This window comes from Lynx canadensis, chromosome A3 (genome assembly GCF_007474595.2).
Source record: "Lynx canadensis isolate LIC74 chromosome A3, mLynCan4.pri.v2, whole genome shotgun sequence".
In the NCBI taxonomy this organism is placed as follows: Eukaryota; Metazoa; Chordata; class Mammalia; order Carnivora; family Felidae; genus Lynx; species Lynx canadensis.
The window spans coordinates 87,858,765-87,879,962 of NC_044305.1; the positions used below are offsets into that span (position 1 = coordinate 87,858,765).

At 51.2% G+C, this 21,198-nt stretch overlaps 1 protein-coding gene across 16 annotated transcripts in view; it reads left to right on the forward strand.

Moving 5' to 3' along the window:
• Positions 1 to 20,053, forward strand: part of DYSF (dysferlin) — a 227,109-nt gene extending 207,056 nt beyond the window's left edge. For all 16 annotated transcript variants that reach the window (XM_030310815.1, XM_030310819.1, XM_030310817.1 and 13 more), the window contains 9 exons: positions 1,701 to 1,840; positions 3,099 to 3,187; positions 3,455 to 3,550; positions 3,899 to 4,040; positions 7,879 to 7,978; positions 12,670 to 12,848; positions 14,320 to 14,429; positions 15,760 to 15,907; positions 19,774 to 20,053. In XM_030310815.1, the coding sequence (XP_030166675.1) occupies positions 1,701 to 1,840; positions 3,099 to 3,187; positions 3,455 to 3,550; positions 3,899 to 4,040; positions 7,879 to 7,978; positions 12,670 to 12,848; positions 14,320 to 14,429; positions 15,760 to 15,907; positions 19,774 to 19,812 (1,043 nt within the window). In that variant the 3' untranslated portion in view covers positions 19,813 to 20,053. The remainder of the gene's footprint in view (positions 1 to 1,700; positions 1,841 to 3,098; positions 3,188 to 3,454; positions 3,551 to 3,898; positions 4,041 to 7,878; positions 7,979 to 12,669; positions 12,849 to 14,319; positions 14,430 to 15,759; positions 15,908 to 19,773) is intronic.
• Positions 20,054 to 21,198: the final 1,145 nt, after the last annotated feature.

Here is a 21,198-nt window from a genome sequence, read left to right on the forward strand (position 1 = left end):
TTGTACTACGTTGCCAGCTTGGCCTTCGTGGTATCTTCCGAGCCCCGCCCCACCCATCCCTCCTTCCATCCCCAACACTCATAGCAGGCAAAGGGCGGCCAGAGAGCCTGAAGCCTCCACCCTCGCCCCTGGATCTGCCCGGTGCTCACACCTGAGAACTCCACCACATGCTCCCTGTGTGTCTGGGATGTCCACAGGCCTACGCTGCCCACCAGGAGCAGCTCAGACTCCCCGGAGGTGTTTACAGGCCCAGGGGGCCCCTCACTTCCTGCTGGTTTCAGGGACATTTGATGTCAGAGCTGGTGCTGAGGTTATAAAAGGGGAAAGGCGGCTTTGATTCCTTCATCCCCAACCCCCTCCTCCTTCTCGTTCTGTTTTTCTGACTCTTTTAGGTCGGGGCTGAGCCAGCTCCTCTCCATTAGCCCTTAACCCAACCCCCATTCTCCTTTCCCATAGAATGTGCATCTGTTTTCGGGGTGGTCTCATTTCCTTCTGCTAGTCTGTGAGCAGCTTTAGCACAGGGACCAGGGCTCATGGTCATAAATTCATAAGAAAGGAAAGCCAGAAAGCTCTTGATGGTGTGGTCGGACATCTGCCTATTTTTGCAGATGAGGCCACTGAGCCCAAGAATGGTTAACGACCTGCCCAAAGTCACCCAGACGGTTAGGGGCAGAACCGGATTCCTGGCCCAGTGTTCCTTCTGCAGTGCTGTGCCGCTTCCTTTGTGGCATCTATTGAAGTGGGCAGAGTAGGCTTGGTAGGTGTGTGTGTGTGTGTGTGTGTGTGTGTGTGTGTGTGGTGTGTGCATGAGAATCTGTGCTGGTGAACATGGGCACACCATGGTGCACACACCTGTGTGTGTACATGTGTGTTTGGACAAATGTGGATCCACCTACCTCCAGTCAAAACTTCTGTCATGGGGGCTCCAAGTTCATGTTGCTGGCTGATTGGCCAGGCTTGTTTGGGTCAGAACCACCCCTGTGTCCTCATCTCATCCACAGCACCAGCGCTCAACCCACTGCCTGGCAGGGAGGAGCTGTACCTGGGAAGCACGAGGGGATAGGGAAGGGTGTTCACATCCAGTCATGCACCTTCCTAAATGAGGGTGTCATCTCAGCTGTCCTGCTGACCAGCTGTGTAACTGCTCTGTGTTTCATTTCTGTCATCTGTAAAATGGGCCTAATAGCATTTACCTTATAGGGTTATCGTAAGGATAGACCTTAATATCTATGAACAACAGTGCCTGATTCCTGTTCCAGTTCACTATTACTGCAATTATTTTAGCTACTGCTGGTAATAGAACAGATTGTGTGAACTAGAGAATGGTAGTACTAAAAGCACTTAGATGCCCAATCTGGGAGTATAGGTTGCTGAGGCTCAGAATTTGGAGCAGTCGGGGACGGCTTCCCGGAAGGGGTGAGCTTTGGTGGGCAGGGAGGGTTTGTATTGGTGGAAAAGAAGAAGAGCTTTACAAAAGAAGCTTGGTAGAAATGATGGCAATGAGGAATCTGGATTTTAAGCCTGGAGCCAGTGGACAGCAAGGCTTCCCTTACAGAGAGTGAGACCTGTGGATCAGAAGTATGTCTTGGCTGGAGGTGAGGGGGAGGGGGATGGTCAGGGGCTTCCCGAGGCCTCCAGGCAGCCCCACCATCCCTTGCTCGCTCAGCTCCGGCAACTTTTTTGTCTTCTCTCTGGAGCAGAGGCTGGCAAGGTCCCGAACCCACACCTGGGCCCCGTGGAAGAGCGTCTGGCCTTGTGTGTCCTCCAGCAGCAGGGCCTGGTCCCTGAGCATGTGGAGTCCCGGCCCCTCTACAGCCCCCTGCAGCCAGACATTGAGCAGGTAGGACAGTGAACCTTGGGCCCCTGAGCCTTGCCCCCCAGCCAGCCCTGCCCCAAGGACAGCATGGATATGCCAGAGGCACCAGCGGGGAGCTCAAGATTTGGCCAGTTCCTCCTTGACATGTTTTTCCACAGTCTGGGTGGTGACCGCTGTTAGCCCATAAGGGGAGCTCTTAGACCTGCCCCCCGCCTGTGTCCAGATATTTACAGCCCTCAGGACCTGGGGAAGAACCCGAGTCACCTCCTCTATCCCCATGGATAGACCTCTGACTTCCCATGAGGCATTCAAAAGCCTCGCTGTTTCAGCCTGGCCCCAGGATGCGCTCCCCTACCATTGGTCAGTGACATCCAGGTGGCTGGCCTTGGGTTGGGCTGCAGTGGGGAATTCAGACAGGGATACTGGCACCCTATGACAGAATGGCAGAGCTGTCACTGAGAGCAGTCACCAGGAGGGCCAAGGGCATCCTCCGTGCAGAGGGAGGGTGAGCAGAGGGGCAGCAGGCCCAGGGCTGAGACTGGGAGCCTTCCTGGAGGAAGTGAAGTCGGGGCTAGGTTTTGGAGGAGGAGGAGGAGAGAAAAGATTACGGGCAGAGACAAGCCAAGGTAGCAATGAAGGTGCCTTCGTAGACATGCAGGGGACATCATCTCTGCTGTTTGGAACTGAGCTCTCTTCCTTGGTATGGGGCTGCCGACACCCCAGAATGGCACAGCAGGTGTTGAAATGTGAGCTTTCATTCTCTAGCTATGTACCCTGGAGAAGTTACTTCAATCCTTCTCTTTCTCTATGAGATGGGGACAGAAGTAATACCCAGCTTGCAGAGAGGAAAGGAGCCGAGGGGTGGCAGGTAGCGTGGTTTCCTGTAGCGGAAATCCTCTGGACCCCCTCTGACTAAACTGTGATCTCTGACCCTCCATGACTTGGTGTGTGTCATTCTCTCAGCTGGAAATGCCCCTCACCCCTTTTCCATCTGGCATGCTGAGACTCAACTCAAACATCATCGTCTCCGAGAAGCCTGCCCTGACCCCCGATCCCTAAGGCACAGGTCCACGTCATCAGCCTGTGCGGCAGGGGGCTCACTGCTGCAGTCGGCCTTGTAGTCCCATGTAGGGCACCTCCTCTTCGGGGTGCTGGTGAGCCTCTCCGTGGCAGGGCCTGGATGTTCTCTGTTCTGTGCCCTGCCTATCTGGCACAGAGCAGGTGGTTGGTAGGTTTGGTGGAGTGAAAAAGGTGGGGAGAGAACAGAGTTATGTCTCCGTAGGGGAAGCTGCAGATGTGGATCGACCTATTTCCAAAGGCCCTGGGGAGGCCTGGACCTCCCTTCAACATCACCCCACGGAGAGCCAGAAGGTGACTTACCCCAGCCATCGGCTTGGAGCTGAGCAGAGTGGCAGAATGGTTGCAGCCAGCTGTGGGTGGGACCTGGAGGTCACTCTTAGGTCGGGTGGGGGGCCACTTGGGCCACGGGGTACCGCTCTTGTGTGTGTTTGGCCAAGTGCCCAGGTGGAGGCAAGCATCGGGGTCTTGTTGGGTGAGCTGGCTTCTTGGCTTCTCAGTCAAGGACTGCACACCCTTTGGTGGGAACCCCGTGTGGACTTGAGCCATTCTTCTCCACAGGTTTTTCCTGCGCTGTATTATCTGGAACACAAAGGACGTGATCCTGGACGACCTCAGCATCACGGGGGAGAAGATGAGCGATATTTACGTGAAAGGGTGGGGAGTCATGCCCCTTCCTGCCTGTCCCTGGCCCCATGGTGCTGCCCTGCTCCCTCTGGGGTGGTGGAAAGAGAGTGGTCTCTGCCCTTGCAGAGTTGTTTTCCTACCATATTTCTTCTTTTGCAAAAATCTCTGTGTTGAACGTACAAAGTTTGAGGATGTCCCTCAAGAGAGAAGTTGGAAGGCTTTAAAATTTATGGCACATTTGGTACTTCTTGGAGATTTCTTGGGAATTATTTTTGCTTTATCCTTTACCAAGTTCATTTACCTTCTTAACTGCCTAAGTTGAGGATGCAGAGTGTGGTGGAAGCCTTAATTAGAAATGTTCTCTAAAACATTGTCTAGTTGGATGGTTGGCTTTGAAGAACACAAGCAAAAGACAGATGTGCATTATCGCTCCCTGGGAGGTGAAGGCAACTTTAACTGGAGGTTCATTTTCCCCTTTGACTACCTGCCAGCTGAGCAAGTCTGCACTGTCTCTAAGAAGGTGAGCATCGTTCCCATCCGCCGTGGTGCTAGTCCAGGGCTTTGCCTTTGGATTGGGTTCTCCATAGGACTGGGGATTGCTTACATAAGTCCCTCCTGCTGCCTTGTCCCCCACCTTTCTGTGTCTGGTGCTTGTGATCACTGTCCAAGCTGGAAAGTTACTGGGAGCAGCTGTGGTCTTCTAGGCCAGAAGCCGTTGCCCTCCTCCCTGACCTCACTGCAGGCTGAAGGCACCTGGCGGACCTGGTGCATCAGCCAGAGGGCAGAGGTGGGTTCTGGGACCTCAAGTTCTGTGCCTCAGCACCTCTCCATTTAGGTCTTATCTGGGCAACAAATTCACTTTTCCTAAAGTAGGCAGATCCCGAGGCACACAGCCTCTTTTCTGGTGGCACTGCACTTGCCCTTGGGGAGTGTCCACAGAGCACGGGCTGAGTGGAGGCAGGGGGCACCCCTGTTGGGGCTTCTGATCACCTGCATCCCACCTAGAACCAATCCATCTTGAGGTGTTCTCTATTCAACTAAATGAATGCCGCTCTGGTGTTGAGGTTCCACTGGTCCGATTTCCTTCCTGAGGTGGCTTAAGGCTTCAAGCCACAAAGCTTCTGTGATGCCAATTTCTTTCCTGAATGCTTGAGTGACTTAAAGGAGGGAAATACAGAATGTACTTCTTACGTGCTGCTTAGGTCTTTTTAGCTCTGTTCACTTCATCCTTTCCGCATGACCCCTTCCCAGCCTGACACACGGGATCATCTGCATTTTAGAGAAACCAAAACGGTCCACGGAACATTCTGAAACCATCGCAGAAAAGCAAAGGGGGTTAAACAAGGTTAAATGAATGCTTTCACCCAGGGATTGCTGCATAGTGCCTGCCAGCAGGCAGAATTTAGCAACAGCCTTGGGTTCTGTGCCGTCAAGGAAAGCCTAGCCTGTTTGTAGGTTTAATCTCGTTTGCCTTTGCTCAGTGTGTTTGTCTAGCACAGGTTGTTTCCATAACAAAGCAAATGCTGCATTTGTTGGGGAAGAGCTCCAAATCAAACACACGCTGCCTCTCTTTGCTGTGGGCAGAGGGAGAGTGGGGGCCAGGAAAGGGGAAGGGAGGGCTCAGGCATCCTGCATGCCATCTCCAGTGCTCAGCATGGCATACAAGGGGCCAGGTGTGGATGGGAAACTGAGGCTGAGAGATGCAGAGTGGCCTGTTTAAATGGGAGGTGGGACCACCCGCTTCATTGTGACAGGTGGAGATATGGGCAAGGAGTCACAGGAAGCAGAGGTTCTATTTTTGCTACAAAGTAGGAGGAGAGATAATCTCCTGGCACTGAGGCAGGTGACTTGAGACAGATGAAAAAGGCTTGAAGTAGCCATTGTGCTGAGAGAGGGAGAGAGCAGAGAGAGAGAGAGGGAGAGAGGGAGAGACAAGGGAGAGGGAGATGGAGATGGAGAGAGAGCTCATTGTGATGCTGAGATAGTTACCTGGAAGTTCTGAGGGCCCAGCTGGAGTTGCTGGTTACGAACCTGAGGTGGCTCCATTCTGGCAATGATGGAGTTTCATCTCGGTATTACAGGCACTGGCGAGGAAGGAGAGAATTGGGCTGACCCACCATGGCACAACCCATAGGTTTGGGCTAGTCCTGGAAGAATGAGAAGGCCACCAGGGCTGCTGGGGTAGAGAGAAGGAAGAGGGGTCAGGGAGTCCAGGAGAGGCCCCCAGGGTAGCAAGAGGAATGGAATTCTGGGGGGTACCATACTCCAAGAGAGGGTAGCTGGAGGTAGGGGTGGAGGAGGTCAGAAGAGGAGGTTGAGAAACAGACTCCAGGGGGCTCTGAAGTCAACCAGGAGAGTGAGGGAGGAACTGGCTTGACCCAGGAAGAGCTAGCTGGTCCCTTTGTGGGGGAAGGGGCCCAGGAGGCAGGTGGAGCTGTGCCCATATCAAGGCACCAATGAGCTGGCCTGGGCCGAAGGACTGAGTCTGGGGGTGGGACGGTGTGGAGGTACCGCACAGCCTCTGGGCTCCCCAGTTCTGCTGCAGAGCCAGCCCTCTGCCGAGGGGTTCGGGGCCTCTGGCAGGCAGGCCCTCCGGGGACCCCATTAACCAGACGAGACTGTCGTAAAGCACAAGGTCTCCTTTCATCCGGCTGCTTTGAACCACCGCTGGTTGCCCCGGCCTGGCTCCCCACCTGGAGCCCAGCACACCCACTGGGGCCTGCCTGCGCGTCAGGCACCCACCCTGCAAATAAACAGCTAGTAAAAGGGCCCAGACCGGGAGCGTAATGAGCGCCTGGGACCTGGGGGGCCATTCCCCAGGCTGGAGCCCCAGCCCAGCTGCTCCCACCAGGGGCCGTTTGAACCTCTGGCTCATTACTGAGCCCATAAACCAGGCCGGCCGGAGGAATGGAGGATGCTGGCGGCCTGTGCAGGCGGGCCTGCGGAGCTGGCCATAAAAGCCCCGCCAGAGAAGGGAGGCACCTGCAGGAGGGCTGGGGCCCGGAAGAGGGGGGGGCACCAGACAGGGGCCAGCTGGGGGCCTGAGCCCCTTGACAAATCAGGCAGCAGTCCAAGCTGCAGTCGTGTGCTTTGCAAGGTGACCATTCCTCACAGGGCATGGATTTTGGTTCAGGAGCCCCGTGGGTCTACGTGACCTGGGGTGGCCACACAGCAGGCAGAGCCCTGGCTGGTGCAAGCCTGTGTGTACAGGGCGCCCGGGGGCAGGCAAAGCCTCTGTATCAGCAAGTGCTCCCCGACTCCCCATAGTCTGTCCCCCGGGACTCTGCCCAGGCCCCTACTGTGACCCGGCACTCAGGATGTCTGAAGATCCTATGTCCATTGCCTGTAGGATCGTCACAATGTTTCCTCTCCTTGCCACTCACTCAGCAGAAGCTCCAGCAAGAGGACAGAGGACAAGCGGGAGCAGGAAAGCCCCAGTGACAGTCCTTTGGGTTAAGCGTGGCTGGATTCAGGGGTGAACCCAGGCCTCAGCATGCCCGTCTTTACCCCTCAGCTGCTCTGCAAGGCCTCTGTGGGACGAAACCCAGGATAACACTGGTCCAGGCTGAGTGGTCTGAGGGAGGTGGAGTGGGAAGAGCAGGAAGGTGATGAACTTGCCAGCACCTGGGGCTTTTGATTTGCTCCAGGGCAAGCTCTTGGAGATAAAGATGGGGTGGGTGGCCATGCTGAGGGAGGAGCTGGGGTTACCGTCCCCTGGTGTCAGCTCCTTCCACCAGTGTGTCAGGGGGATCCTTCTGGTGACAGCAAGGGTTGAGTGGGGGGCCCCAGGTTCGCAGCCAGCCAACCCTGTCCCTAAGAGCACATGGGCAAAGCAGGATTTAGAGGCGAGAGCAGGACTGGAACCTGACTGCCTGGGTTTGAATCCCGGCTCAATGCTTAGCGGTGTGACTCAGGCAAGCTACTTGCTCTGGTTTTGACAGCTGTAAGGCCAGCAGCATGTCCCATATAGCTCGTTGGAAGGATAAATGAGCTCATAGTGGTAAAAGGCTGGCACATAGGAAGTGCAGATTAATATTATTATTATTAGCTGTCAGACCTTGGACAAATTCTTAACTTCTCTAAGTCTGCGCTTCATCATCTGTAAAATGGGAGCAAAGCCTCTGCCCGTGGACTTGGGAGACTTAAAGGAGCCACCTCATGTGAAGTCAGCCTGCATGGATCCTTCCTGGGTCCTTGAATACTGTCGGCTGGGATCTTAGCAATCTTCCCACCAAGATCTGGTTCTGGCAAATCCCTAAGAGATGTCCCATTCACTGCCTCCTCTAGGAAGCCTTCCAGGCTGGAAGGGACCACTGTTTCTCTCTAATCTTGCTTCCCTGCTTCCTCCTCGGGGCCAGGATGCTTTCTGGAGGCTGGACAAGACTGAGAGCAAAATCCCAGCACGAGTCGTATTTCAGATCTGGGACAATGACAAGTTCTCCTTTGACGACTTTCTAGGTGAGCACCGTCTCTGGTCAGCACCATCCTGCACTTTGGGAGTTGACCCAGAACCCCCGTTTTGTGTGTGTGTGTGTGTGTGTGTGTGTGTGTGTGTGTGTGTTTGTGTGTGTGTGTGTGTTTGCCACTCTTGGGAGGCTGGCAGGAGGAGTGGTCCTAATTTCTGTCCTCAGTTTGCTCAGGGTCACTGCTCCCTGGTGCTGAGTAAAGTCTGTGACACAGAGCAGTGCCTGAGTGGTCAGAGCTGCCTGTCCGCAGAGGTGGCCTTGAACGCTGGGCTACGTTGGATGGTATGAGTCAGGTAGGTAAGGAAGAGAGGAAAAGCACAGGTTTGAAGGCAGCGCAAGCATGAGCTGGCTGTCGCCGGCTGTCTGGCCTCACACTTGACAGGATGCCCCCACCTCAACCCCTGTCTAGACTGGGCAGACTGGGCCCAAGTAGTGGGGGGCTCAAGTCAGTCTTCACCCTTGTGCCTGAGTGATGAGTGAATGAGCCACCGCGGCTCCATCCTCCAAGCCCCCAGGCAGGATTCCGGTGGGGGAGAAGAGTGCAGAAACCTGAGCTGGGCTGAAGGATGTGGTAAAGACAGGGTGAGATGTGGGGCGAGGAGGATGGCTGTACCGGGCCAGCAGGTGGGACTGTGAGTAACAGCCCTGTCACAACCGTAAGAGTTACCCGGAAAGTGTGGTCTGGCCATACAATTGGATATTATTCAGCCATAGAAAGAAATGAAATATGGATCTATGCTATAACACGGATGAACCCTGAAAACATGCTAAGCAAAGGAAGCCAGTCACAAAAGGACTAATATTGTATGATTGCATTTATATGAATCGTCTGCAGTAGGCGAATCCAGAGACAGCAAGTAGCCTCGTGCTTGCCAGGGATTGGGAGGAGGGGATTGAGGGTGACTGCCGATGGGGATGGGGTTTCTTTTGGGAGTGATGACAATGTTCTGGACTTAGATAGTGCTGGTGGCGGTACGACTCTGAATATCCTAAAGCCACCGAGTTTTACACATAAAAATGGTTAAAATGGTACATTTGATGTTATGTGAGTTTTAACTCAATTAAAAAAAAGAAGTGAGGGGCGCCTGGGTGGCTCAGTCGGTTAAGCGGCTGACTTCGGCTCAGGTCATGATCTCGCGGTCCGTCAGTTCAAGCCCCGCGTCGGGCTCTGTGCTGACAGCTCAGAGCCTGGAGCCTGTTTCGGATTCTGTATCTCCCCCTCTCTCTGACCCTCCCCCGTTCATGCTCTGTCTCTCTCTGTCTCGAAAATAAATAAACGTTAAAAAAAAAAAAAAAAGAAGTGAGCCTTGTGAGAAAGGCAGTCCTGGGTTCCTGTTCCACTCTGCCACTTGGGAACAGGGCAGCTTTGGATGGATCACTGGAGCCCTTCTTGGGTGGCCCTTGATTGCAGGAAGGTGAGTTGGTCTTTGCTGAACCCTTGGGCCCCTGCAGGGACGTTCTGAGGAGCAGCCCCAGCAGGGGTGAGGAGGAGGGCTGCTTTCCCCACTCCCCACCCCACCCCTGTCACTCCCGGCCTGGTCACCTGCCCTCAGAGGATGGGGGGACTTTTGCAAAACTTCACTGTAAAAGAGTCGGCCTGTCAAAATCAGGGCATCGATGGGACTTCCGTTATTTTATTGATTCTCCTGCCATACATAATTCCTGTAGAAAAAACAGAAAATGTAGATCAACAATGTCTCCCTTTACTAATGTATTAAAATTTCTCTACCCAGAGATAACCTCCACTAATATTTTGGCATATATTATTTCATATATAAGCAAACACATATATGTATATGTGTATTTATACATACATATGTGTAATCATACATGGCATATAGAGAGAGCAAAATGAGTTTTTATCACACATATGCTTTATATCCTGGTCTTTTGGGGAAAACTTAATATTTCAAGAACATCCTTTCTGTTGGCAGTTTTCTGCCTACATTTATATCTGCATCATCGTGCTTAATTCCTGCCTGTTGGTGGACCCTCTTCTGCCTATTTTCTCTTGGTGGGTACTCAGCTCATCTTTAGATCTAACAGTGTGAGTGACACCCTCCGGCACACATCTCTGAAGGCTTTGTACATATTTTTCCCGAACTGTAAGAAGTAGATTGTTAGGGTCTTTATACATTTTTGTGATTTTTGAAATACTTTGTTCAAATGCTCTCTAGAATATTTTTACATTTTTATGTTTACATTTTACTCCCACCTGTGCCCTTTTTGGATAAGGTTACCATTTTCTCCAAACTTTTGCTACCAAAAAAAATTTTTTTTAATTGCCAATCTAACACGTTGTTTTAATTTTTTACTTGCATTTCTTCATTACTTGTAAGGTTGAACTTTAAAATGTATTTATTATCCATATTACTGGTGGGATTTTATTTTTCATGGTATTGTTCAACTTGTTAATCTTTCATTTTTGATTTTCAGAGCTTTTTATATAGTAAGGACACATTCCAAATAATTTCTCCTAGTTTTTCAGCTGCTTTTTAATTTTTTTTATGGAGTCTTTTTTGCTTACAGACTTAAAAATTCTTTTGGCATCATTCTATCAATCTTTCCTTTATGAGATGAGGCTTTAGAGAATTAATTTTAAAAAGAAAAACAAAGAAAGCTGCATTTTTACTGAATGAGAAAATGGTGTTCAAATAAAACTAAATGGGCTCATCTTTTGTTTTTAAAAATAAAAATAAAACTATTAAAACTAGCACTTTTTTTCTCCTTCATAATGTGTTTCTAGTTACATATTTTGCTTTTTAAAAATACTACTTTGAAAAAAAAGTAATAGCTATGATCTATAATCTAGCCATCCAGAGATAATACTGTGATTCCTTAGAGTCTTATATGTGGATCATGCTGGGATAATTTCGTGTATGCATACACACACACACACACACACACACACACACACACACGTATGGTTTAATATCCTGATTTTTCTTAATATTATATTAGGACCATATTTAAAATGGGAAATAAACATTCATCTACGCTTGAAAGATGGAGAGACATGTGGGTGGGTTGATAGATATATGAACGCTGATACGGAATTGAACAAATGAATGGATAGAATAATAGCCTGATTAATGGGTAGATGTAATGCTCAACAAATGGTAGCTATAGAGGGATGGAGATAGATCAAAGCAGATGGGTGGGTGGAGGGATAAATGGATGAGTGGAAAGAAAGAAAACTAGAACAATAGATCCAATCAGTGGATACTTACAATAACTGAACATTCCACACTGAAAAGTCCTAATCTGTTTTGCATGGTATTCAAGAATTTCTTTAATTTGGCCTCAGAAAACATTTTTTAGATTTGTCTCTCACTTAATCGCTTCAGCAATTTATGCTCCAATCCCATTGACTTCATCCGTGTTGTTGTGATTGGATTAGGTGAAACCACATGAAATTGCTGCTTTTATAGGTCAAAGATGGTTGAATACCATTTTCATATGGTGTAACCAAACAGATGGAGCTATACGGGGAGCTGATGGATTAAAATAATAGATAAACAGTATAGGAAGATGGATAAAGAAGCTTGGATAAATCAGTTGGCAGGTGAAAAAACTGATGGATGAACCGCAGTGAGATACCACTTCACATCTACCAGGACGGCTATAAAAAAACACAAACGAAAAGTGGAGAACAACAAGTGTTGGAGAGGATGTGGAGAAATTGGAAAGGCTCAGACATGCTGGTGTGAATGTACAATGGTGCAGCTGCTGTGGAAAACAGTTTGACAGGTCCTCAAAAAACCAAACACAGAGATTACCGTATGACCTAGCAATTCTATTCCTAGTTATATACCCCCCCAAAATTGAAAACCCAGACTGAGGCACTTGTATGCCAAAGTTCAGAGCAGTTCTATTCACAACAGCCAAAGGTGGAAAAAACCCAAGGGTCCCACTGACAGACGAATGGATAAACTGAGTGTGGTCCATCCACACCATGGAACACTGTTCAGCTATAAAAAGGAATGAAGTACTAGAACATACTTCGACATGGATGAACCTGGAAAGCCTGCTATGTGAAATAGGCCAGACACAAAAGGACCAATATTTTATGATCCGACTTACATGAAGTGTCTAGAATAGGCAAATTCATAGAGACAAAAAGGAGATTAAAGAATATCAGGGGCCGAGAGGAGGGGAGTATGGGGAGATATTGCTTAATGGGTACGGAGTTTCTGTTTGGGAGAACGAAAAAGTTTTAGAAATAAGTAGTGGTTATTGGTTGCACGATGTTGTGAATGTGATTAACACCATTCCGTTATACATTGAAAAATGGCTAAAGTGACAAACTTTATATATATTTTACCACAATAAAAGCAATTTAAAAGATGGATGGATGGATGGATGGATAGAGACAATGGGTGAATGAATGGATCTGTACAACGTAAGCTGAAATGGAGCATGTGGGAAGCCCTGTAAAGGGTGAACCAGTAAGGGTGGATTAATGAGCATATGGATATGTGAGTAGTTGAATGGGAAGCTGTGTATGTGGAATGAGAGGCAATGGGTGGGGAAATGGAGAGTTTGTGGGATGCGACCCGTGGCTAAGCCCATGGATCAAAATGAAGGAGGTGGCAGTTTTTCTTGAAACTGCCCAGCCCCAGGGGAGCCCTAGGCTGGCAGTGATTGAGAAACCGTTGGCCAAAGAACCTCTCTCTGCTTCAGGCTCCTTGCAGCTGGACCTCAACCACATGCCCAAACCTGCCAAGACAGCTGAGAAATGCTCCTTGGACCAGCTGGATGGCACCTTCCACCCAGAGTGGTTTGTGTCCCTTTTTGAACAGAAAACTGTGAAGGGCTGGTGGCCCTGTGTGGCAGAAGAGGGCGAGAAGAAGATCCTGGCGGTAAGTCGGCTCCTCCGGCTTAGGGCAGGTGCCCAAGTAGCTTCCTCTGTAGATATCACTGGGCACATACGTGTTGCTCTGCCTCTCTCTGTCTTTCGAGGCACTGTCCCTCTTCTCTTCCAGTTCCCAGCCTTCCTCTCCTTGAGGCTTGCATCCCAGGAAGCCTACTTAAATGGAAAGATACCCTTACCTCCTGCAGATCCTGTTTAATTTATACTCTGCTCTTTGGTGTCTGGGGATCTGTGTCCTGGGTTCCCCTGTGGCCTGGGCATCCTGTGGAGAACCGAGGGAGTGCCTCTCCCATTTGAGCAGGATTCTACCAGGGATCATCCTTGTACTACTCTCCTGGCCCAGAGGTCTGCTCAGGGATGCTGTGACACCCTGGAGAACAGTCCTTCCTCTGGAGAGGAAGTGAATCCCTGACAGCTTACTGAGAAACCACAGGCAGCCAGCCAACCTCTAAAGTGGACCTTGAAATAAAATACTCTTGTTGAAGAAGGAATTGGAACACTTATTAAGAAATATTAGCACCTCAAAAGAAAAATGAGCAAAGGGCATGCATACGTAGATAATACACAAAAGAAGTATAAATGGCCATTAAACATTAAAAAAAAGGTTCATTTCCCCCTAGTAGTTAAAGGAATAATTTTAAATGTGAAAACATTTTTTTGCCTATTAAATTAGACATTTAAAAAATCTAAATGCTCATTGCTAGTGAAGACGCAGAGACAGACCCCTCATTTACTTCTGCTGGGAGGGCTAATGGTTTTACCATTTAGGGAAGCAATTTGGTAATATATAGCCAGGGATTTAACAATATTTATGCCCTTGGACTCTGTCATCCCACTTTTAAAAATCTCTCCTAAAGAAATAAACAGACACAATTAAAAATGTAGGCTCTGGGGTGTTTTCTTGCAGCATTATTTATAACATCAAAGAGTTGGAAACAACCTAAATGAACCAAAATAAGTGGTTTACTAAATAAATTGTGGTCAACCATCCCATAGAATGTTTTTATAGCCATTAAAAAGCAAACTTTAAAGATATAATTATATAGTGAAACATAATATATTTCTAAGTGAAAGAAGCAAGCTCTAGAACTCTATATACACAGTGAGGTATTTCATATACTTGCAGAGGAAAATAGTTGTGATGCATAAAAATACGAACGGTGCTCATCTCCACATAGTGGAAGTATGGGTGATGTTCTCCTTTATACATTTCTGTAGTTTCTGAATGTTCTGCAAGGAGCAGTAGTGCTTTTGTGATCAGATCAACCCTATATCATCTATCTTTCTTTCTTTCTTTCTCTTTCTTTCCTTCTTTCTTTCTCTCTCTCTCTCTCTCTCTCTCTCTCTCTTTCTTTCTTTAAAATAATACAGTGGCTCTTATGTCTGTTCTGGCCAGGTTCCTCTCCAAGCCATGGGGCAGAGCCTTTGTGCCCCTGACCAGGTCCCTTCTGTCTCCTCAGGGCAAACTGGAAATGACCTTGGAGATCGTAGCAGAGAGTGAGCATGAGGAGCGGCCTGCTGGCCAGGGCCGGGATGAACCCAACATGAACCCTAAGCTTGAGGACCCAAGGTTAGTGCCCACTCCTTACCCCTGATGGCCAGGGGGCTGGGAGGTGTGGTCCAGGAGACAACCACTGCATAGCCATGCAGAGGTCACAAGGCCCACATGGCTCAGAGCGGGGCGTGACTTGTCTCAAGCCACACGGTAAGTTAGGGGCAGATGACAGGCATCATTCAAGGGCACACCAGGCTCCTCAGCTCTTTCAGGAAGCAGAGACTGTTGGGTAGCTGTTGGTTGTGTGCCGAGCATGTGGTCACATGGTATGTATATGGCGTAGAATGGAACCTTCCCTGCTGGGTTGTTACTATTCCCGTCTTATAGATGAGGAAATCATGTTGACAAAGTTAAATAGCGGTCATTACACTAGGAAAGTGGTGAAGCTAAAATTCTCACCCCTGTTCTGATTGGCTCTGGAGCCCAATCAAGGTTTTTACCTTGACCAAGCTCCCTTCTGTGGCTCACCTGTGATGTCAATGTGGCTTTCAAATGGCCTTTCAGTCTTAATTTTCTCATCTGTGAGTCCCTGCCTTCCCTACTTCATAGGCCCCTAAGGATGTAGACTAACCCAGTGGATGTGGAAGGCTTGAAAGCGGTTATTAGGGGCAGGAGGACGGCTGTGGGGGCAGTGGAGACAGCTGCATTTGCTGGGTCCCTCCCCACAGCCCAGCTCAGGTCAGACACAGGTGGACCACTTGATTTCGGTGCTATCCCTAGTCCATGGGGCCAGCAGAGCTGTGGGAGGTGTCCCTGCCCTAGGATGTTGGGATCTGGGTGGAAAGCGAGAGAGACCTGGTATACCCTGTGGTGTGCACTGTGATGTTAAAACAGCCAGTATTGAGACACAGCATCTTGCATGCTCTTTAAGTTGGACGATGACCTAGGGGAAGGTGTTGAGGTTCTTGGCTGTGAGTGAGAGAAAATCAGCTTTCTGGGTTCATGTCCCACCATCCTTCCCTGACCATGGACCAGCCGTGTGCATCTAGGCAGGTAGTTTGGCTTAGCTGGGGCTCACTGGGCTATAGCTCACCTAATGCGGCAGCCCTTTGAGGCTCTGCCCGGCTCCCAAATCTCTAGTCTGCGATTAAGTTCCGGGTCAGGAAGGGGAGCTGGTGGCTGAGAACTGGGTCTCTGAGGGTGCATAGGGCTTGGTGGCACCAAGAAGAGGAGGGGAGCATGGGGAGGCTCATGCTGTGACAAAGGCTCAGAGGGCTAGGGGCCCTGAGGCTGGGTGGGTTCTGGGGACCAATGGTGGAGGGCCAGGGTGATCTGGGAGCAGGGTTTGGAGAAGGCAGCCTTGGTAGGGGGGGTGCCCTGCTGACCTCTCGGGTCTTCCTTCCAGGCGCCCTGATACCTCCTTCCTCTGGTTCACCTCTCCGTACAAGACTATGAAGTTCATCCTATGGCGGCGCTTCCGGTGTGCCATTATTCTCTTCATCATTCTCTTCATCCTACTGCTGTTCCTGGGCATCTTCGTCTATGCCTTCCCGGTGAGTAGGCCTCAGGGGAGGGCCAGACACTGCCCTGGAGGAGCCCCTGGCCTGATAAGGGACACATAGCCCCTACTCTGGGGAGTCCTCAATCTGGTAGAGACAAAGTCCTACCCTTGGGACAAAGTCCTTCTCTTAGTCCAGTGAGAGAAACTGAGTTTTTGCCCTCAATGGGGAGATACAGCTGTCCTAAGCAAGCCCGTAGAATCTGTAGTCAATGTTGGCAGAAGGTGAGGCACCTTGGGCAGGGGTGGGCAGGGGAACCTTGTTGAAGGAGTGTGTGTAAGTGGGTATGTGGATGGCAGGGCAAAGGTGAAGGCCGCTCTGTTTGTAAGAATGGCACCTGCTGAGGTCCAGAGGAAGGGAGGCCCTAGGGCTGGGAGAGGCTCTTAGTGTCCACCTGAGGACCTTGATAGAGTGTGTCCTGCCTCCTGCCGGGAGCTGGGTTTGGGAGAAGGTGTGGACTGGCAGGAGGCTGGCCCAGGAGCTTCTCACCAGGGCAACATTGGTGGCACTGGTAAGAAGCCAGCTGATGCCTGGCAAAGAGCTGCAGGGGCCACTCTTGTGAGGCTGATGTACCCCCAGCTTCACTGGGCCCCTTCCAGGGAGAAGTATCAGGGGCTGTGTTCCCTGTCTGTGCTCCCCAACCTCACAGCTCATCAGGGGAGCCCCAAAGATGCTCCAGCCCCCCCATCCCACTGTGTCTCTGGAACGTCAGACCTTGAAGTGTTCTCAGGCTAATTCCTGATTTTTTTAAAATGTTTTTATTTATTTTTGAGAGAGAAAGAGACAGAGTACTAGTGAGGGATGGGCAGAGAGAGAGAGGGAGACACGGAACCCAAAGTAGGCTCCAGGCACTGAGCTGCCAGCACAGAGCCCGAAGTGGGGCTCGAACTCACAAACTGCAAGATCATGACCCGAGCCGAAGTAGGACACTAAACCGACTGAGCCAGCCAGGTGCCCCTAGCTAATTCCTGATTTTTAATGTTCTTTAAATTAAAAGAAAATTCTCATATGAAAATTTCAAACTGATATAAAAGTAGAGAGAATGGCATAATCAACCCCATGTCACCCTGATTCTAATGCAAAGAAACAGACAGCCAGTGAAGGGAAGGGACTGGCTCAGGTCTGCACAGCAATCTGTAGACAGCTACGAGTCCACAGTGCCGGCCACCATGCACCTCAGTCCTGGTCAGCACCAAGCTGCCAGCCAAGGGCACTGTCCCCACAGTGGGCAGTCTGCTCTGGGAATTACTTGTCTGTGTGCTCTTTGCTTTGTGAATCCTCTAGGAGGAGAAGGAGAATGGAGAGCTCTCTCCCTCTGTGGTTGGTGAGGCCTTATATGAGCAGCACACACCTTCCTCCAGGAAGACAGTTAAAACCACAAAGCCATCTGCTTCAGTTCCTAATATCATGGACTGGGAGGAATAGCAGGGGTTTTGTCTGGTCTGGGCATCCAGGCTCCCTCTACTCTCTGGGCCATAAGTGACAAAGAAGGGTCTAGAGCCAGAATGGTGATGTGTCGGGCTGCAGGCCAGGCCCTCTAAGCTGGCTGTGCTCACCTGGAGCACCAGGCTGAAACGTGTTCCAGGAAGAGTCATGGCCAATTGGCTAAATATGGCCGTGGTCTAGGGGAGGGTCCAGGCTGTAGGGCCCTGAAACATGTGCAGTTTTGGGGGCCCTTTTGAAGCAAAGGAAGACAAAATCACAAAATCACAGACCATGGAAGGGCACATGCGAATGTGGTGGCCTGGCATCAGGAGTCAGGCCCAGGACTCTGCCTCAGTGTTTTCCCCCTATTTGGGCAGGCCCAGGTTGCCAAGTCAGGGAGGCATGGTTCCTCTTGCCCACCTGTCCTCAGGCTCACTTCCTTTTGTTTTGGGTATATCTGGATGCCACCCAGTTCAGGTGAAGACCTCACTAAGCACAGGGTGTGTGTCCAGGAGGTGAGGGAGTGTTGTGGGGATGAAGGAGAAGGAAATGAGCTCTGTGCTGCTGGGGAGCTCTGTGGCTCTCCGGGAGACACAATGAAGCCCGTGAACGAGGGACAGGGTACTGTTCAGGTACCTCTATCCTGAGGCTCAGGCCAGGGGAGTTCAGGCAAAGGAGAGCTGGTGCAGACCCCTGCTCCTCAAGGAGGTGGTCTGAGGAGGAGCAACAGCTCCAGGGAGCTGGTTAGAAATGCAGAGGCCTAGACTGGCCCTGGGTCTGTGGAGGGGAATCTGCCCTGGACATACTGAGGTTTGTGACTCACTGCTGTGCAGGACAGAGCTCTGTGCCTAGAGTCAGATATTGGCTAGATTTTGGCTCTGCCAGTGACTTCCTGTGTGACTTTGGCTTTGGCAAGTCTCTCTTCATGAGGAGGAGGCTGGGCTAGGACTGCTCTGTCCTGCTGTGACAGCACTGTGCTTAGGGGAGCTCTTTTGCCTTCTCTGATGGTGCTGCACGTCAATCCAGCAGGGGCGAGTCCAAAGTGTCACCACTGCCCATTGTGTGACTAGCTCCAGCCCCTGGCCAGCTGGGCCCTGTCCTGCCAGGCATTTGGGTGGCACTTCAGGGGCCTGGGGAAAGAAGGCCTACTACCTGGCCAGGAGAGGGAGAGTGTCAGTGTCAGCCTGTGGTCCTTCCTTGTCTCTGGGGCAGACTTAGCCCCAGGCCCTGTGGGCAGGAGCAGAGGAGCACTTTGGCCAGTAGCCCTGGTCAGAGCCCCTCCCCGGTCTCGTCCCCCAGCTATGGCCTCACTCTCCTTGAGCCCTGCTGGAAATTGCCCTCTTTAAAATACCAACTCTGACCCTCTGTGAGGTTCAGATCCTAGGTGAGGGGTCTGGGCAGCCTAGGCCTGAGGCTGCACACTGTTTTTGTCTGTAGGTCTACCACCTGGGTAAATCCTGCTTTCCTCCAGCCAAGTCACTCAATCAGCTGGTGGGTCCCAGACCCTCACCTGGCCTTTAGGCCTTGGGGGCAGAGGGCCTGGTAGAGAGGGGCCCAAAGCCACCGCTGCTCTCCTCCAATTGGCCTAACTTCCCACGCTCTTGGAAATTGCCCTGGGAGGGGGACATGGAGGGCAGCCTTTCTGATTCCTACCAGCTCCACCCCCCTCACCACCCCCCCCCCCCACCAGAGCCAGCTGGGAGCAGGGCCAGCGTAGGGAGGCAGGAGGCGATCTGGCGGGGAAGGAGCGGCGGCTTTGTTTCCAGAGTTGGCTTTCCCGGGCCGGCGCTGGGGAACATACTGTCCCAATTAGGAGTCTTGTGTTGTGTTGTATGTGTTTTCATGGTTTTTTGGGGGGAGGAGTGGGGAGGGGAGATTCCTGTCCTTCCTACATCAGGCAGGGCTTAATCAGGGGTGACCCGTCTCTGGTGCTGACCTGCATGGTAGATCGTCCCCGTACACCCCACCCCCAACCCTCTTTCTCTGTTTTCTGGACAGAAGTGTGGTGGCCAATGAGCCCGTGTGGGTTCCCATGTCGGGGGTGTATGGGAGGGGGATGGGGAGAATTATGGCCATGCCTTCAGGCCACCTGTCTGATGGAAGAGGCCAGGGCAGGCCTGCCCTGACCAGGCCCTGGATGATCAGAATCTTTTTGACAGGTGGTTAGAACATGGGAGTGGGCCTTGGGTTGGTGGGGGAGAAGACAGCAATTTGGGTAGCTGCGGCCGCAGGTTGGAGGGTGCAAGCAGAATTTTGGAGGGGGATGGGCTTGTGTGATTGGCCAGAGGGCCAGGAGGCGGGGTGCTGAGCTGAGTGTGGCATGGGGGTGGTGAGGGTAAGGTATAGGCAGGTGGTTGAGTAGGTGAGCCTCCTTTCCCAGCTCTGGCCCCTCTGGCAGCTGTTGTCACATGTCCCTGCTTCTTCCCTCCCTCCAGAACTATGCTGCCATGAAGCTGGTGAAGCCCTTCAGCTGAGGACTCTGGCCCAGGACTGGCTGCCTTATCCACCCAGCTTAGCTGAGCTCCTCCAGAACTCTAGGCCTGGCCGGCCTGCCAGGGGAGACAGACAGACAGACTGGCACATGCTGCAAGCGTTGGTGACATCGAGCCCTGGGATCACCAACCCCCCCATCCCCCACCTTCATCATTTCTTTCTTCCCCTCAACCCAGCCCTTTTTGGATCAGCCCATATGTATTTCAGTATAAAACAGTTTGAACCACAGGGCCATGTTGGCATGTGTGTCCCTATAGTCGCTGAATGAGGTGTGACCATGTAGAGGATGTGTCTGGGTGGGTGGGGTGTGAGTGGGGTGTGGGCCATCTCTGGCTCTGCATTCTGAGTGGAACTTTATCCTTTGACAAGACTGGTCGGAGGTGGGTGAGTTTTGAGGCTTGCTGTTCTGGTTCTCCAGGACTTTCCCCTTACCCCCTGCCCGTCCTCACTGAGGCTTCTCCTCCTCCTTTCCCAGGTTGTGCTCTGCTTAGGTGGGCCGTTACCTGTACCTTCTAGTTTCTTTGACCACGCCCTGGAAGAGGATGCACTTTATACAAGTGGGTCACCATGGAAAGGGTTGGGTCAGAAACTCTCCAGGTAGGGAGGGCTCCTGGACCTTTAGCTGTGACCTTATCTTTTACACATTTGGGATTTCTTGTGACTCTGTCCCTCTGCTTCCTTACTCTGCTTAAGAGATCGGGTCTGCACAAACACACCTTTTTCTTGTGATCTGAAGCTGCGTGTCGTCGTCTCCTGCAGGAATCAGGCTTAATCTATGGGGGCAGCAGAAACACACTTAGAGAAAAGTAAAGTGCTCGAAAACATTGTGTTTCCAAAATAGAGGCCTCTCTCGCCTGAGGGGCTGGAACTCTGGAGCACAGCGGCTGGCCTGGCCGCCTCCCTTTCTGTTACCGAGGAGGGCTTCTCCTGTTTCCTGCTATGAGCCTGCTCCCCTGGCCCGGGCGCTGAGGCCCCAGAGTGATCCTTCCAGGGCACTTGGCTCTTCATTGCTCTTCACTCTGGGACCCAGACTGAGGCTCTGCCTTGTCCCACCTGATTGGCACAGGGCTGATGTCCTGGACCCTTCTGGGTGAACTGTATGTCAAACACTGAGTGATTCTCTCTTCAGGAGAGGTTCAGGCTGGAAGTAGTCTTCAACATCCAGCTAGGGAGGCTCTGAAAGTTCAGGCAGGAGTCAATCACTCATTAATTCATTCATGCCTTTCATTCATTCATTAAAGAAATGTGTGTGTGTGTGTGTGTGTGTGTGTGGCCATCTGTGCACCAGGCAAAGGGCTAGGCTCTAGAAATGCAATATTGATCAAGATAAACGTTGGTTTATAAAGGTGGTTCCTGTCCTCCCACAT